We start from the raw sequence: 17,663 nt of genomic DNA, 5'->3' as shown, positions 1-17,663 counted from the left end.
ACAAAGCTATAAAGAAGTGAGGGGAGTGGTTACCCTTTAGATAGGACCGAGTTTGTTGTGGGTAAACAATAGGAGGACTCGCTGAGGAGTCTCCTTGATCTATTGGGGTTTATATACATCTACAAACTATTTGTACATGTGTACTATACAGTTGATGAAGGCAGTGGCTAATGATGTCATAGGGCACAGCCCGTGTGACCAACTCCACTGCATGAGAGACTTGTAGCTAAGAATAAAGTAGTGCAGCATGAGAAAGTGGAGTTTGAATAAAAATAGAAAGTGCCACATGGCACAGTGTGTGAAAACTACAGAAGAAAGTTAAAGTGGAGAATGAAATTTAAAGGTCCGAAAATTGTGTATCGTAACAGTAGCTGTAGGAAAGACAATGGATGAAGGATAAATGTACCCAAATGAATGGGACAGTGATGTATAAGGGCAATGTTGATGATGAGAATTGTAGTTAGAAAACCACACACAAAACAAACTAACACACAATCCTCCCAGATTCCACGGAACTTGTGTATGGGCTTTGCCTCCTAGAACAGTGGAGTGGTCTGGTTGTTTGTGGGGTGGTATGTATGACAATCATTCAAAGTAAAACCCAGAGATGTATGGGTGTGGGTTTTAAGAAGGAGGGATAGTTGAATTATAGAAGATAGAGGCTTTATGACGAGAATAGACAAGCACTGCCTTGCTAACCGTAGTACAAGGTAGGTTTAAGAACAGCAAGGTGACAGGGTGACGGGGTTCCCAGTGATAGCAGGCTCCTGACGCACAGACCGTAGTGCTCAGCAGGACTCTAATCAAAATGGATGATAATGATTTCAAAAGTGGAGTGACGATGACAGCAGATAACAGTGGTAGCAGTGGGAAGTATTATGATCAGACTAGATCACAAGTAGCAATAAGAAGTGAACTTGAATTTAGAGAAGAAGTCTGGATTGGAGTTCTTTATTGTTTTTTTACAAGGTAGAATACAGGGGTTTATATAGTAAAAGAAAGGAAGGCTATGCATAGTATAGCTGTGCAAAAAGAATGAGAAAGAACATGAAGGAAGGAATGTACGCTGACGAATCCTGCATAGGTAGTACAGGATAAGATCATCAAAATAAGGAAAAGGAAGAGATAGAACAATGAATGCTGTGTAAGTAATGTTACAGGTTTGTACAGCCATAAAAATAAAGTCCAATAACAGAAAGAGAGCAAGAAAATTGTGATGTCATAAGAAGATGCAGTAAATAGAGAAGCAAAAAAATATCAGTATCAATACAGTTCCTTTATTGTCAGTCAGGCATTCTAAAAAAATATGTGTCCATAAAAATGATTCAAAAATCAAAAATAATTGCACTGTAAATGAATGTTCTGCTGAAAAAAAGAAACTGGAGCCACTGGTCCACCACCTAGTCCAAATCCGACGATTCCATGACCTTACTAATGGACTGGTTGTACTGGACCACCTGGTCAAACAAGGGAGGGAGGGGAGTAGTTCCAATTTGGAACAAGTGAGTCCCAGGTAGTGTGTGGTAGCTGTAGCTGTAGCAAAGACGATGGACGAAAGATAAGTGTACCCAAGTGAATAGGACGGCAATGTACATGGGCAACGCAAGGGGATGAACCTTCTCCAGCTCAAAAACTACCCACTGTGAGGCAACAATAAACTATAACAAAAACGAAACCTGTCTCCTTCTGCACTTGCAGGGAGTAAGGGGTTCAATGAGCTTGAGGTTGACAGACGCTAGTAAATATAGCGGGTAGAGGACTTTGAGAGGTAACCTTCAAAGGTTTTCGTTGAGGAGTAAAGCGGGTAAATTCAGTAATAGAAAACTAAGGAGCCATACATGAATAGGTAAGGCTTTATATAGTGAACTGTTCGTTCCTCAGACCGAAAGGAGAATATACGAAAAGTGGTCTGAGGAATCAATTGGCCAATAAGAAAAGAGAGAACAACTATTGTACAACTTTTAGCTTGATTAATCAGCGGTGAGAGATTTGTACTAATAATAGAGGTTTGTTACTCGTGTTCAGGAACCGTATCCTCATGATGAGGTACGATCCTGAACAAAGCGTTTATTAGTGTATCCAGGCTTTACTGGGGCTTGAAGCTGGTTGGCGAGATGCCTATTACCAGTCCCTACCCAGTGTGCTGGCTGGCTGGGAGCGATACCCAGTCTCTGATCTGTGATATAAAATGGTAGTGATGGTTAAGAAAGCCTGTGAGGGCTATGAGAAGTAAAATGGCAAATGATACCTCTAGCCCTAGAGCCAGAGGTGTAATGGGAAAAGTGTTCGAGAACCAAGACATAGCGAAGATAAGAAAATAATAAAATGGTCCTTACACCCACCCACGCTCCAACCAGGCAAGACAAGCAACCGATGTTTTGATGGTATATGATGGAAGATTAACATCATGAAGATGGACCTTTTGCCCAATTTGGACCGGCTGCCGGGGCTTTGCTGATATCAGCAGTGGCACGTGGTGGTTGACAGATTGGCAATGGAAGCGGATAGAAAGTGGTGACATCAGATATGGTGGGGGAGCAAAGAAGATGAGCAGGAGGAGGGTGGAGGTGACCAGGAGGTGAACTAAAATGGGGATCCAGAAGCGACCGTCAGGTGAGAATAAGAAAGAGAGTAATGGTCCCATGGTGGGGCTGAGTAAAGAAAAAAAGTAAGGGAGAGCGATGAAAGCGAGGGCACAATGTGTAGCCAGTGGCGACGCAGAAATTTGCCAAAATGCAGAAAGTACCAAATGGAAAAACAAAGGTGAGCGCGACTGGATTGCCTAATAAAGGTGGTGCTGATCAGCCACAAGTTCAAAAAAGGCAATATTGATTACTATTCCACGTGGCTCCGTGCCTGTGTGGCGCAAAGGCGAGTCTTTTTGAATATTTGCTTCATTTTTGACACCTGTCCATGCTACCAATCAACTTTGGTGCATGACAGCGATGCAAGAGGATAGACCTTTTCCAGCTCAGAAACTACCCACCCGCGTTCCAGCCAGGCGAGACGAGCGACCAATGATTTGAGAGTATATGATGGAAGATTGACATCATGAAGATGGACCAGCCGCCAGGGCTTTGCTGAAATTAACATTGGCACGTGGTGGTCAACGGATTGGCAATGGATGTTGGCATATTATTTACTTTACAGTTCTAGTCATCACATCAATGGAAGTAAATGGAGAGCAGTGATATCAGGTGTGATGGAGGGGCAAGGAAGACGAGTAGGAGGAGCGAAGAGATGACAAGAAAGTAGATTAAGATGGAAATCCAGAAACAGCCATCTGGTGAGAATAGAAAAGACAGTAAAGGGCCCATAGTGGGGCTAAGTAAGGTAAGAAGGGTAAGGGGGAATAACAAAAGTGAGGGCACAATGTGTAGCCAGTGGCAATGCAAAAATTTGCGAAAATGCTGAAACGCAGAAAGTACTGAATGGAAAGCAAAGGTGGGTGCGGCTTGATTGCCTAATAGAGGTGGATGCTGATCAGCCACAAGTTCAAAAAAGGCAATATTACGATTCCACGTGGTACTGTGCCTGTGTGGCGCAAAGGCAAGTCTTTTGAATATTCACTCCGTTATTGACACCTGTCCATGCTACTAATCAACTTTGGTGCATGACAACGAACACAGAAAAAATTTAAACACCTACAAACGGAACAGAAACTGCCAACAAGACAACAGTGGAAGTACACCTCGCTTTTGTTGATGGGTTGAGAACTGAAGGTTTCTTAAAAGCATTGGACCGTGCCAAGAAGCAGAAAGACATCTTCAATAACACAGCAAGCATAACCGACTTTTGTCACACCCAAAATCAATGAAAAAGTCTGAAAGTAGTTAAAATGTTTAATTGCATTTTGGACCTACAAAACTTTATCAGAATAATGTATTTTGTTAACATATTTCTACATATCCACATAAAAATATAGTATTAATGGAAATGTCAACAAAAAGACACCGTTTTGTAGGTCCAAAATGCAATCAAATATTTTAACTACTTTCAGACTTTTCCATCAGTCATGAGTGTGACAAAAGTTGGTTATGCTTGCTGTATAAGAAAGTGCGACCAGTAACCTTCAAGATTGGAGATTTAGTGCAAATGTTTATAGGCAAAGAAGACACTCACGAAGTAGCAAGAAAGTTAATGATGCAATGGTCAGGGCCAATGCGTGTGGTACATAAATGGGAAAATTTGTATGGAGTAAAGAGGTTAGAGCAAGAAGAAGAAGAAATGGCAATAAGAGTGCATGCAAGAAGGTTACGACAATTCTTTCCAAATCAACAAACAACATTGAAACTTCAGGGGAGAACAGGAAACGAAGAAAGTGCAGAAAGAGCAGGAGAAAAATGATGAATAGTAGAGTCATCACATGAGGGTGTGCTCTCTTACAGGGGGCGTGCTTGGAGTAAGCCTGGAAGGGAATCAAGCCAAGTATAGTTACAAACTCCGGAGTCGGAGATGGAATACGATCTCTCTGCGGACGGGCTTACTATATAAGGATATATAGTAATGAAGCGACAGCTCAGCGGTTGTGGCTTGCTTTTTCACCTTTATCATGGTCACTGGTATTAAGTAGCAGAGTGCTATCTCCTACAATGAACATTTAACGGACAGTTCCATCCATATTCTCTATTCCGGTACTGGGAATGCGGATACAGCTGTCTCGAGGATCGGCATATGGAAGAGATGTCGTTTATCCAAGCTTGTGCTAGCCAGCGCCTACCTCTTCAGTAATTCTATTGAATACTGTACCATTATGGAATGATTTCTTTGTAGGTCGTGCACCGGATTATGCCGTATGCCGTTTGCCTCATTGTCCGCAACCCTTTACAGTCATGGCGATACTAGCCTGAGCCTGCATGTCCTCACGGCCTTAAGGCTCAAGTTCATTTCCCTTTCCCTCCCACCCCCAGTCTACGAACAATGTCTCATCCTCTTATCTGGCCAGGAAAATATTTTTTCTATGCTATAGGGAATACCAGCGCTGTACGCTTGTCGAGGGACCTTCCTCCTGAAGAGCCAGGGAATCTCTTATTATTGGGTTGTGGCGACCCACGAAACGTCTTGTTCACCATTTTCTGCGAGCCTCCCAGCTGTGAGTGGCCACATCAATATCGATATTCATTATGATAACACTGGTATGATTGTAGTTGGCCGGAAGCTTGACTTCACCTGTTGTGACATTGATCCAGCTATACTGGGTACGCCACACTTGAATTCACACCGCCTTTACACAATCCTACCTCACACACAGACTACTCCTTCTAGCTCGCAATGTGTTGCTATTTACAATGGTAGCAGACAAGCATCCGAACTCCACCATTTGGAATATATTCTTCCACTTTTGTATCGACAAGGATACACACTCCACATTGATTGAGCATTGCAATAAATTAATCGGGCTCTCTGACACGCTGAAGAACTGGAACTCTTCCATTTATGGCCCACACATCAAAATGTGTACAGATTATACCCTGGCAGAAATCCGGCGCCATTGGTCGCTCTATGTAGAAATGGAGAATTTACCAAACGCGCGGATTAAAGTTATCCGTGACGCCTTCACAAATCAGTACAAAACCACAAAGATCGGCACTGCTCTGAGCTCAGCACGCTCCGCAGGTCCTCTTTTAATCAAGGCGGCAAATGCTATGTCCGATCAGTTCAGGAACTATTGGAAGACCGGAACTACTTTTACGAACAGCAAAGAACTTGCTGCTGCTACTTTACTCAACCCCACCTTTGTCTATTCTCTAGCCGGGGAGCGTTTCTCCGTCCACTATGGAACTGACCCAATGACACCCTTCCACCTCGCTGCCTTGTTCGGTAATACGAGAGGATCGACATCTGTTGCTGACGTCGTCAAGGCTGCTAAAGCTGAGTTCAACGATTGGTGCTCTGCTTACTCTGTATCACTTTCTTCCTCTTCTCGCCCTATCATCCGCTTCATCGTAGGGGACGTCAATCTTGTATGCCGTGCGCTTCGAGGTTTTGCTCTCACAGGAACCCTTAAAACGGGCTTACCAGTTGCGCAGTGGAAAACGCAATTGATCCACCTTAGTGGAGACGAATATCTATCTGGTGGTGCGCCTGCTTCATTCAATGTCATCGACACCTCGAATCTAGATGATCATGTCGGACTTCTCAACGTCTTGGTCGCTTCAATTCCACTTTTGTCCCCTTCTCCGTCTAGCGTACTCTACGCCGAGTCTTTGTTGTTCCATAGACTGGATGGGACAAAGGAGTTTGCAGAGCATTTATATGCCGATTTGACTGCTGTCGGTCTCTTACTTGGCTTGTGTCCAGTTGACTATCTGTCTGGCTTCACTACACGATCCAACACTCATGAAATGATTGTGTATCAGCAGCTCACTAAAGAGAAGCAGAATGTGCCGCAATACCATCAAGTAACGACGTGGAAGGCACCTGTTTCTGGAGATACCATTGCGTCCCCATACATTACAAATATTCAACCTCCTGTCTTTGATTCACGTCAGCTTGGAACACTTCTCTACGATATATATCACGAGTTATTTGAGCAGGAGGACGCTATGCACTTTTGGAGACTTAACCAAGGTAACCTGTTAAACGCCGTCAGAAGCTCGAACATCGTTCATTACATTCGCGAGAGTTTTGTGCTTTTGCTTCGTCTTGTCAGAGATAGGCTTGCTGTCTCTGAGGAAACGTGGATGGAAATCATGGATCGATTTTTCGATCTAGAGGATGCAGACCAGACACTTCGAATGGATACACTCAATTATCAAGACTTGTGCGGGCTGCTGTACCGTCACGGCGTTTTCACTTTCCCTATCTATCGTATGAAACTGGCTAAACTGGGCAGACTATCACACTGGGAAACTGTTACTCCCATTGCAAGAATTGTTCTTGTCATTCCCCGTGAAAATCTAGCAGTCCTCGAACATTCGACAGAAGAAATAGGCACACCACCACTACAGGCTGATGTTACAGGCAGTTGGTGCCAAAACACATTTACTGCAATACATGTGGCATTTGGGAGGGCAATCTCGATGGGCACAAAAGCAAACCCGAGAGTTGTATTCGAGGAGGATACCAAGGGTTGGTCTGGAACGTCATCTCTTGTGGTATCATTTACAATGCCCACGAGGCTCCTTACGGATATCGAGCCTCCAGAAAACCTCAATGTGTGCCTCACAATTAGGAGTACGCCTGCTACAGTAATCCTAATGAGCAAGCTTGGTATGAAGCTTACCATTTTCAGCGCGAAACTTATGGACGAGTCTCTAGTCCATGTTTTGCCTGAGTATCCATTACCCTCCAAAAAGCCCCAGGCTTCACCATCACCCCCTGCTCCTGCTATAAAAGGCCTTCTCTCTCAAATAGGAGAACTAAGTGCCGCAGTCGTCGAGCTGGATGAACAGTGCGAGCTAGTTGCTTCTTTGACCTGTAGAGTCTCCGTCAGCGATATAGAATCAAAGCGACTATTCCAGTCCGGGGCTGCTCCTCAGGTAGCACAGGTATCTCCTTGTGTAATGAGAATAACTCTTGGCAGTCGCGAGCAGGACGTTATTTTTCCTTTCCCTGTATCGGGAAGTGCCAATAAGCTTCGCCTTGCTAGAAAGTCTTTATATATTGAGGTAGGTCTTTACAACCTTCACATGATATTTTTGAACGTACGCTGAAATGTGGAGTGGATGTGGATAGGTTGTGGTCCCTGCTTCCCGGACACTGAAACCTGACGGTATGAAGATCAATCCGTTCCCCGTGATTGATGCAGGAGGCATCTTCAATTCTTGGAGTATCCATCGCATCAATTTGCCTCGCTTGCCAGTCCTTGATATAAAAGGACCAAAGATCGGCCAGTGGCTCAACCCTCACGTTGGTTCCATGCTGTCGTCCCGTGAACGGTCAAATAGGAAAAAGCACAGGAGTGATGCTCTTATGTTCGTGAAGGATACTCTGCATACCATCTTTGTTCGATATGCAGGTATCCAGGGTGGACCCCCACGGCGACTTTTTGCCCTGCGAGATGAGGCGACGAATAACTGCGACACTATATTTTTTATCAGTGAATTGAGATATGACCTAGCATCTCATACAGTTATCTGCGATGGATACGTTCTCCCGCTTACTCACGAGCTCTTGATCAAAATTGAGAAGCCCTTTGCGAAACTTGTTTTCGAGGGAAATATGGGAAATGTTCGTGTCTTCGAGGGGGAGATGCAAACCTGGAAGCAACTCATACCTGCTTTTGTTGAGAGGTGCAGATCGTGGTCGCACGGGGAGAACTGTGAGTACAAGGCTCAGGGCAAAATCCCGCTTACGGAGGATATGGAGAAGAACCCTCTATGCAGTTGTGGAAGGGGAAAGGATGTCGAGGGCATGAATAAGGTGAACATGTGGAAACCGCTAGCTCCATATGTGACCAGGATCGCGTTGTCCCCGCTGTTCGCGGTTTCTTACCTGGAGACGGTGGGCCGTGATCCAGCCGCGTATAGATGCTTCGTGTGCAGAGGAAAAGGCAAACCCAAGTTGAAAATGTGCACGGTGTGCAAGAAGGTGCGGTATTGTTCTTCAGGATGTCAGAAGAAAGACTGGAAGATCCACAAACTCCGCTGTAAAGCCTGATAACGTTTTGGAATTCCCTTTCTGTGACCCCTGAATGTCTCCTAGTGTATTCATGTATTCAGCGACTTGTTGTAAAGTGAATCTGTGATGTTAACGTTACCATCAGTCTTTCGAGGCTCATTTTCACCCCATGAGTTCTGCTATCAATGGGAAACCGTGTCCCAAAGGACTGCAGATTTATTTGACCTTCAGCTTCCACAACCATAATAGCAGGTGAATAAAGATAGACTCGGATACATTGAACAGTCACGATACCACGGTACTATCTTTGGATGGAACAGGGAATTTCTAAGGCTAAGTTGAGGCATTAAAGTTAGTCCAGAAGGAAGTATGACACGAGAAATGCAACGCAGCAGAATACGTTTGCAGAATGAAGATGTGGAGGTTGATTCAATGATGAGCGTGAGAGATGATGAATGAAATGTCCTTCGAGCAAATGATTGGTATGTGGTGGAGCAAGAATGTGGAGATGGGGGACGGTGGTACGGTGACCGCTTGAGGGAAATACACGGTGTCAAAGCCTCAGACTCAGGTCGGTGACCTGCAAGCACAACCGTGACCGCCAAAGAGGTTGGCAAAGCGAGGGTTGCACTTCAACCTGGTGTGGCCTCGACACGAGGATATCTTGCTTCTGACCACCCACTCGGTCTGGAGGCCGCTCTTATTTTGCTGGCACACCTCTGAGTATTTTGGTGCCGCCCACGATGGCCACCTATATGTATTGCTCGTCCTTGACAGCTTTGCGTGTATTAACCGCATTCTTCTGCAGCTTCCTCTCGTGGTGTTTGGCTTGTTCAGTGACACGTCTCGCACACGACTCAGTCCTTTCCATCGTACCACGAGACCGCAAGCTCTTCCCTCTACTACTCCGACTCTTTAAGCTGTTCCCCTTCTCCTTCGAACCCGAAAATCCTTGTGTCGCGATTAGCCCCAAGCGCTGAATCTCGATTTTTGTCTCGCTGATCTCCATTTCCAGTCTGTGGATTTCTTGAACGAGAGTGCTTTCGGACATGTATATCAGAGAAGCGTCGAAATGAGGCGCTACGGTGGACGGAGACGATCGCGAGGAGGAGAGGACCTGAGAGACCGAGAGACCTAGGGCACACGATCGCAACGAAGAGCGAGTGCGGAACGCAACCGGATTCTCCTCTGGGGGCAAGGCATGCTGGGTTTCTTGGACCCAGGACCTTATGGCCGAGTCTCTGGATGTGATATTACTGGTGCTGATGCGGGCGTTGGCAGCGATTTTGGTGTCGACAGCCTTTTCGCCATGGATCCCATGTTCATCTATGCGCGAGCCAGTAGGACCGTCAGGCTTGCTCCTTTGAGAACCACTCATTTTTTCTGAAACATACCAGGCTATAGTGCACTAGTACAAACGAAATTGTGGTTACGGCGAGTCGCGTTATTTTGGATTGTTTGCGTTAATGGGCGTCGTGCTTTCAGTACGGCCAATCCAATGCCGCAGCTTTCGTCAATTGCAAGTAGCAACTTGGAACGTTCAAACTGACACTATCTTTGATCTAGTTCGTTATCGTTTTCACTGTGGGGTGGGTCCTCTCAAATGCAAACCAATGATGAAATAGATTGTCCACATCACCCCAAAACCCTATTTGAAGTACTGCCAGGGACTAGTACTGCCCACTTTGACGGGTTCATGTCAAGTCATTCTCTCCAACGCCATTTCTCTGGAGGAATTCCATATCCACCTCCGCAACAGACTCGACAGTCATCAGCGCAACAAATCTCAAGCTTATCCGACGCCATCCTGCAGAAATTCGAACCTCTTTTCAGTTCACTGCAACAACACACGACCGACCAGGTACAAACCTTACAAGCAGAAGTACTAAGCCTGTCGCAGACCGTGCAAGTCGCGACTGACAAATGTCAATCAGATACTCAAGAAGCTGTCAAATCATTTGAACGGTTACATGAACTTCATATGGCGGAGGTCAGGGAGACACGGGATCGCATTATTCATCTCGAAGAAGTGGTGGGAAATGTTGCAAAAAGCCTAGACCTGACGACAATCATGGAAAGACTGTTCTCGATTGAACATACTGTCGAAGGTCTTGCCCAAGAAAAGCATTTGGAGCCTACAGTAGCGCGTACGTCTTGGCTCCTTCTTCTTGGCTTCATTTAAAGTTGGTTTCGACCTTTGGCATAATATCTCGTAACAGAGACCAGCTCATCTCAACACCTCGAGCCTAAAATAAAAGGTATGCGCGAGTCGATTTATTGATACTTAGAACCTTAGCCGTGTACTAGATGCTGGTGTAGTGACAGAAGGATCACATCCAACACAATCCACAAAATCAGACGTGAGTAAATCTATAAGTGAATCATTTTGTCCCCACTATACCCCTTCCAACAGTGAGTTTACCACTATCACACCTCCGAGTTGATCATGACTTCTCGTAGACCGTGTTTCGACCCCTAGCCTTTTCTCAGACTCAGTGGCGCCTGGCGCATCATTAATACAATACGGGAGAACGCGTTATGCGTCACCTTCTAGGACCTTAAGCCCCGCAGACTGGTCCCGAGCAGGCAGGTAGTAATTTGACTTTATCACCTCACATCCTAATCCCAGCTTTCGTCAGCACCCAGCTCACATTCTTCTTCCGGACCGCGTACGTGATTCTCGACTTCAGGAAGGGCAAGGTATGGCTAACAATTTTTGTGTAGCTTTCAACACATATTCTTCCGAAGGTTTTAGACTTTTACAGCGGCCTCGTAAGGCGACGCCTGATGGCACGGTGGCTGCACTACGAAATCATGCCCTTGGTCTATCCCATGTGAGCTTGCTAGACCTACCAGAACCCTCTTCTTTGAATCAGGACTCCACGGACCCCTTTGCTATGTCGCGTGCCAGCTCGAGCTCACCCTCATCCGTTCCGTCTATGTCATATCCTGTAGACACATTAGGCGGCTCGAATGAGGGAAGGGAAGACGATTCCCCGGTTGACCGGCTTCCCACACCACCGGATATGCTGTTCGTCGAAATAACGGATGGTAAAGGATCTGGGGAAGGTGGGGCGATTCATTTGGAAAGCCTGTCAGAGGAGGAAGAGGTTGGGGAAGTACTCCGAGTAATGTCGAGTAGGGGTTCTCCGATGGTATACCCAAAAGACCTTCCTCTATCTCCACTGTCGTCTTTGAGCGACCTAGCTTCAAAGTTAAACTCGGATCCTGGCCCCGGGCCTTCCATTGAAGAGCTTGTACTGATGGCAAAGAAACCCGTGAAAGCTACTCAAGGATTGAGCAAAAAAAGGAAGGCACAAAACCAAAATCCTGCCGAGTCGACATCGAAACGTCACCGAGGAAAATCTAGGAAGAAGCAGAATACCCGGGTCACGAAGTCAGCCTCGAAGTCGCCGCGAAAGCTTTGCTGCGCATGGCCAACTATTCCTCGAAAAGATAGCGAGTTCAACAGACAGGTATGGAATGTATGCAGTCGCATCGTTTGCATGATAACCATTTGCATATTTTTCTTAAATTCAAGTTCATACAATGTGATGGGTACGCCATAAGTATGACAGATACTTGCGTTTGCTCATCTATGTTTCAGATGCAAAGCGTGGTACCACTATGGTTGTGTAGGTATAGTGGTAGGCGATGAGCGGCTCGAAAGGGATGAGACGTTCCTTTGCCCACCATGCAGGTAAGTGTGTCTGAATTTTTGTCGTTACTGGCATTTCAATACGTTTTTCAATACGTTTCTCTCGTTACAGCAGCAAGAGTGCGTGTAATGTTATCACTTCATATTTTTGTGTGCTGACTTCCAATATGGTCAGACGACAAGGGATTGCTCAAGCCTAGCGAGCGCTGTAGGAGACCTGACTGTGGCTACGCTGAGCAAGGTTTAGACCCTGATGAATATTTCGTGGAACGTATCGTAGGGAGGAAACAAGTGGGCCGGCAGCAGTTTATTTGGCTTGTTAAATGGGAAGGGTGAGCTCATTTTCAAGGACATTTAAACAAGTCATGTATAAAATGTTTTCCTGAATGGCTGATGCCTTCGTGACTAGATATCCCATCTCGATGGCGGAATGGATATCGGGGGACGCTATGCAAGACCACATTAAGCTTGCTGAACAATTTATTGATGATGCATTAGCTGAGGGAATCGATCTGGTTCCGGAGGATACTGCACTGCTAATGGAGGCTAGGAGGGGTGGGTGGGTGACTTAGTTCTTTGGTAACTCGTTCAAAATGTTATCATATCGAGCTTCCTGGGTTTTACCATGTTACCATAATTTAGCATAGATGAATCGAATTTATATGCCTACTATTACTTTTCTTTTTTATTACAGCGACCAGCGTCGGTACCCAAGGTGGCACCTTTTGCAATGACACACGTGTCTCTTAGCAGTCACAGTAAACTGTCGCGTGTATGTAGGCTTGTGGCACGCCACTAGTACTCTACGTCCACAACAATACCGACCTTTCAAATTATGCCACCGCTGCCCAGTGAAATCTACAGCGAGACTCTAGACCTATTATCTTCTGTGAGACGGCGGCAGAAAGATCTTCTTGAATTCCAGATTCCACGTCTCAAGTCATGTAACGAGTCACTACACATTCAACAAAACCTGGCAACGGAGGTACGAGAGGACATTGAGGTACTTGCACGACAGATTGAGGTGTGTGTTTTACATTCAACTTCCGCGCAGAAAGTCATTGTCGTTGGTTTGTAAACTAGGAGTTAGATATCTCTGTTGAGGACCAGTGTAGTGACAATGGCCGGAGAGAGCTGCGGAAGATCGTAAACGAGCTAACAAATTCCCTTGCAAGGCAGGTCACAATACATCATTCTTTGAAACGCACCCACTCACTGATAATCGCAGCATAAAGAAGGAGTCTCGAGCTGCTCTTTTGATTTCAAAGCGAGCTATTGATGCTCGAGGCTATTCAAATCGAGAGGAGCTTCTCCGCTCTTCAAGTTCATCTGTCCAGGAGAAGCAGATATCGAACGGGGGAGCAGGGTATGTCAATGTGCTTATATCTTCCCGCGTATCTTTTATGACACTGGCAAATAGAGACGATGCGCTCATGAAAGCCAATAACGATGTTACCGCAGCATTGCAAAGGACTCTTGGTCTTATGCAGAAAGAACTTGAACAGTCTGTGCTTTCAGCTCAAATGCTGGGTACGTTTATTTCCTATATAAATAGACATCGGTTTAATTACACGATATACAGAGTCCTCCACTGCGACGTTACGGTCAACTTCGACCACCCACGATATGCTCACGAACATGTTGGGGACCTCTAAACAACTTATAACAGCACTCGAAGACACAGACTGGCTCGATCGTCTCATTCTCATATTTGCACTTAGCTTCTTTTTCCTGGTCGTCCTGTTTATCCTCTCACAGCGTGTTATCGGCCGAGGACTGCAAATTGCATTTTGGTGGACACGCTTTATCCCTTTCGGAAGTTCCTCCCAGGATATTGTTTCGGAGAAAGGTGGTGTACTGTCCAGCTCTACTCCTCTCAGCGGCGGCATCTAATACGTTGCTATCAGCCTCTTCTGTCGCTACGAGTTTTGCGGATCAGCCCACGGTCCGTGATTGGAATGATGGACAGAGTTTTGACCCAGAGTCACCACTTTCGTCGATTATATCTACCATAACGCGGACTATAGATACTTCTCCCACTGAAGTTGTCCACGTAGAACTTTAGAGAGTCGCTGCAGAACGTTTCAGCGATATAATATGGGAAATTTTGTATTTATTTTCAGACGCTTGTCGCCACGCGAAAGCGGGTGGAGTGGGTAGTAGCTTGACCGGAAAAATGTATAGGTACTTTTAGTCGAGGTTAGGGTTAGATTTCAAGCCGGACTTTCTCGCGTTCTTGCGGAGAACCACGCCTCTCGAGAGTGCTCCCATGAATAAAATCCATGTATTCTTCCAGCTTTACACAGACCCTGTAGTTCTCTCCCCCCCGCAGTTCATTTTAACACACAAGAAGTGCTCAAAAATCGCAATGGATCCTGCAAATAATGCCTATGTATTTGGATTTACCGCAATGCCTCAAGGTATGGCTCTGCCGCTCACAGAGCAAGGTCGCTTTTCAACCCCTAGCGGTCGCCAAGATAAGAAACCGAGATTGTTTTTGGAGGGCGCCTCTGGGAATTCTGTTGAAGACGCCCGTGTTGTGCCGTGCCTCTTCGCCTGTGTGCCTCTGGAGCTACTCGCAGAGATATTGATACTTACAAGATCTCCTCGAGATGTCTTGGCGGTAGCGCGGTGTAGCAAGTACTTCTGTGCGACGCTTGTTAACAATCCTTCTTCTGATTACATATGGCGGAATGTCCGAATGACTTGTTTGCCTCGACCTCTACCCGACCCTACACCTAATTTCTCAGAAGCAGGGTATGCCGCATTTTTGTTTGGAGGGGGCGAGTGTGAAGTGCGTCTTTATATCAATATATAGCGTTAAATCTGGCTGTATGCTGATTCGTGATGGGTTTCAGATCTGCAAACAGCAGACGAATGCTATGTACGTGTCATTTGCTCTTCGCCTGCGTCTCTGCAAGAAGGTATGGGAACCTTTCTTTCTTCAGAGAACAAGCTCTCAAAAATTGTTTGTCCAGCCTGAATGCAGGAAGAAGTTCATCAGGTCTGGACCTTCCATTTCTGAGATGTTACGCCCACTTATGTTCTATCTATACAGCGGTTCTCTGGTTGATGCTTCGCTGATCTACAAAGACAATAATGTACGCGATGTCATCTGGGTACCTTATGCGGAATCTAGTCGATGTTTTGGTAAGTCCACAGTAGAAATAACTCGCTTTTCTCCGACTGACGTATTGATAGCACCCTTCTCCCCATTGACTCAAAACTGTAAGTTATTCCGTTGAAACGGAGAATACTACTTCACTTTTACGTATGTAACTAGGGCCAGACGTGCAAGTCCTCTTGCGTAGATCTGACTGGAATCATTTCTTCGATGAGTATCGTATATTTCAAAGTAGTCCGAAGTCGTCAGCAGTGGCGAAGGTGATATTTCAGGAAGTTTTACTCCTCTTTTGGGACTCACGTTAATACAGCAATGCGAAGCCCATATCAAGAGATTGCATCAGATTATGACGGTGAGGAGCAAACTCCCTTTGGACACATACATGCCTGTAACGTGCGTTATGATCAAGTTGGCTGTGGCATTGATGGACTGGAAAGAAGCTCACGAAAAATTACGGCGACGTGTGAAAGGGAAAAACCAGTCCTGGTAGGCTCTACATAACACGGTAGAAGATATTGAGATTAACGATATGACAGGACTCAAGCACTTGCAAGACAAGAAGGTTGGAATATACATGATCTTTTGAATTGTGAAGCCTACGGTTCATTGCACAGGCATAAGACCAATGTACTGGAAGAGTTAAACCCAACAGGTTAGTAAGGCCTTTATTTCGCACTTGGCCTCGCTTAATAGCTATGGTAGATTTCTCGTTGGTTCGGGAAGACGTGGAGGCACAACTACTCAACATGACGGAACGCCGGCAGCGAAGCATGAACGAGCACTATTATCGACGCCGCAGGATTGAAGTAGAGCAACACTTTAATCGCCTCAAGTCAGAGGGAAATTTTGTACTCCCCACGCTCGCGGAATTTCGTAAGTTACCCGTCATGCAGCTAGTTCAAGGGAAAGTCGGAACTTCAAACAACAGTTTTGCTGGAGACTTAAAGAATTCCCTATTAATAGCAGAGTTGATTCAGGGTGACCTGAGAAAATGGATGGAGCCTGTAGTAGATGCTCTTTCCAGTGAACTTGGATATCCGAATTGGAAGAGTGCCAGCACCAAGAAGCTGTCTCCTGTCAAGAGGCTAACCGCCCGATTCAAGTGTAAAAGGTGTGACAGAGTGGCTAAGAAGTACTCCAACGATGGATGCCTTGACTTCGAGGGTGTTTGTGCGCATCAATGCCCTCATCTTTCAGAGAAGGAAGCAAAGCAGGGTAGCTGGAGAGTTGAAGATTTTGTGAAGGATGAAAAGGTGTGTTTATTTGGTTTATTCTTAGTTTGTCTGACTTAAAATACTCTCATGTGGAGGCAATTCGAGTCATCTCTCAGGCTCTTACTCTATGCGGAGCGAGAGAAGACGATCCGAGTTCGGCGGATGTTGTCAAGAGCTTTGGCCCTCGGTTCAAGTGCTTGTCTTGTTCTGCCAAGATTGTGATGGGTTTTAGCTGTCTTGTACGCACCTGCTCTCTCCTTTCTCTATTCATAGAACAGTACTCATGTTTGACATTATAGGTTGGTCATGCTCATCGGCACGATGAGATGAAAGTTGAACTAGAAGCAGAAAGAGATATATTTTCTATCAACATATTTCCCATTTTGGAAGGGCGTTCTGCCACATTGATGAACCTCAGCTATCGATCTAAGAAGCAGCGGGAACTCCGTGTTTATGGATGCCGACATTGTTTACCAGGCGGTGATATCAGGCCAGAAATCTCATCATATGATACGGTTCCCCGTGAAGGTCGAGACACTGCACGGGCGGCCACCGCATTCCCTTCGGCGAGCGAAGAAGCGAAGCGTCATAAAAAGATACAATTCTTCAGCTTCGATGGATTGAGATCACACGCAAAGAACAAGTGAGTTGCAATCACGCGTGCGCAATCACGGTTACGCAAGCTGACCGCCCATTGTGTTTAGGCACCATATTGAACTACTACGGGACGAAGACTTGTTCTATCAACCGCCGTCGCATTTAAGTGTGAGATTGTTTCGGAGCTAAGTAGGGGACAGGAAATATCGGAAAGATCGAAGTGAGGCTTGGAAGAAATCAGACTTGGAATATCGTTTCCCGAGGTAGGTTTGCACGGGTATTTTCCATACGGTCCGTTGGCGATGCGCACGAGTTCAATCATACCAGTCGAGTGTTTCTTTGGGCCAGTTGTAGTTTGGATGTAGTAGTGACGGTACGCAGAATCCAGCATCCTTCTACAATGCGAATTCCCGCCATACCAAAGACTTATTCAGGACACGCATGCTATATGCACGTAAAACGATTCTGATTTCCAGCGTCGTCTGACGTAGAAACCATGAGTGATTTA

The 17,663-nt window shown here is 45.7% G+C and overlaps 5 protein-coding genes across 5 annotated transcripts; 4 read left to right on the top strand and 1 right to left on the bottom strand.

Moving 5' to 3' along the window:
- Window positions 1-4,526: 4,526 nt before the first annotated feature.
- SERLADRAFT_445454 (uncharacterized protein) lies at window positions 4,527-8,640 on the top strand (the record flags this gene model as incomplete). The annotated part of the gene is made up of 5 exons (XM_007313847.1): window positions 4,527-4,769; window positions 4,831-5,092; window positions 5,148-5,198; window positions 5,266-7,610; window positions 7,678-8,640. 4 exons carry the CDS (start codon window positions 4,921-4,923, stop codon window positions 8,599-8,601), a joined length of 3,492 nt encoding a protein of 1,163 aa, XP_007313909.1.
- A 191-nt stretch (window positions 8,641-8,831) lies between these two features.
- On the bottom strand, window positions 8,832-9,913 carry SERLADRAFT_457734 (uncharacterized protein; the record flags this gene model as incomplete). Its single annotated transcript, XM_007313846.1, has 1 exon — window positions 8,832-9,913. One exon carries the CDS (start codon window positions 9,611-9,613, stop codon window positions 9,314-9,316), a length of 300 nt encoding a protein of 99 aa, XP_007313908.1.
- A 1,754-nt stretch (window positions 9,914-11,667) lies between these two features.
- Window positions 11,668-12,899, top strand: SERLADRAFT_457730 (uncharacterized protein; the record flags this gene model as incomplete). Its single annotated transcript, XM_007313845.1, has 6 exons — window positions 11,668-12,038; window positions 12,104-12,120; window positions 12,170-12,262; window positions 12,333-12,340; window positions 12,396-12,552; window positions 12,630-12,899. 6 exons carry the CDS (start codon window positions 11,694-11,696, stop codon window positions 12,790-12,792), a joined length of 783 nt encoding a protein of 260 aa, XP_007313907.1.
- Window positions 12,900-13,004: 105 nt separating this feature from the next.
- Window positions 13,005-14,943, top strand: SERLADRAFT_457729 (uncharacterized protein; the record flags this gene model as incomplete). The annotated part of the gene is made up of 6 exons (XM_007313844.1): window positions 13,005-13,244; window positions 13,304-13,395; window positions 13,449-13,586; window positions 13,641-13,750; window positions 13,803-14,069; window positions 14,128-14,943. The coding sequence occupies 6 exons, from the start codon at window positions 13,056-13,058 to the stop codon at window positions 14,283-14,285; spliced, it is 954 nt and encodes a 317-aa protein (XP_007313906.1).
- A 138-nt stretch (window positions 14,944-15,081) lies between these two features.
- SERLADRAFT_457725 (uncharacterized protein) lies at window positions 15,082-17,580 on the top strand (the record flags this gene model as incomplete). Its single annotated transcript, XM_007313843.1, has 13 exons — window positions 15,082-15,144; window positions 15,199-15,224; window positions 15,279-15,370; window positions 15,422-15,448; window positions 15,504-15,604; window positions 15,655-15,696; window positions 15,754-15,830; window positions 15,881-15,906; window positions 15,959-15,996; window positions 16,047-16,597; window positions 16,654-16,797; window positions 16,858-17,201; window positions 17,263-17,580. The coding sequence occupies 8 exons, from the start codon at window positions 15,657-15,659 to the stop codon at window positions 17,342-17,344; spliced, it is 1,302 nt and encodes a 433-aa protein (XP_007313905.1).
- Window positions 17,581-17,663: the final 83 nt, after the last annotated feature.

Source organism: Serpula lacrymans, assembly GCF_000218685.1.
Source record: "Serpula lacrymans var. lacrymans S7.9 unplaced genomic scaffold SERLAscaffold_2, whole genome shotgun sequence".
NCBI classification, from domain to species: Eukaryota; Fungi; Basidiomycota; class Agaricomycetes; order Boletales; family Serpulaceae; genus Serpula; species Serpula lacrymans.
This window is presented reverse-complemented; position numbering and strand designations above follow the sequence as displayed.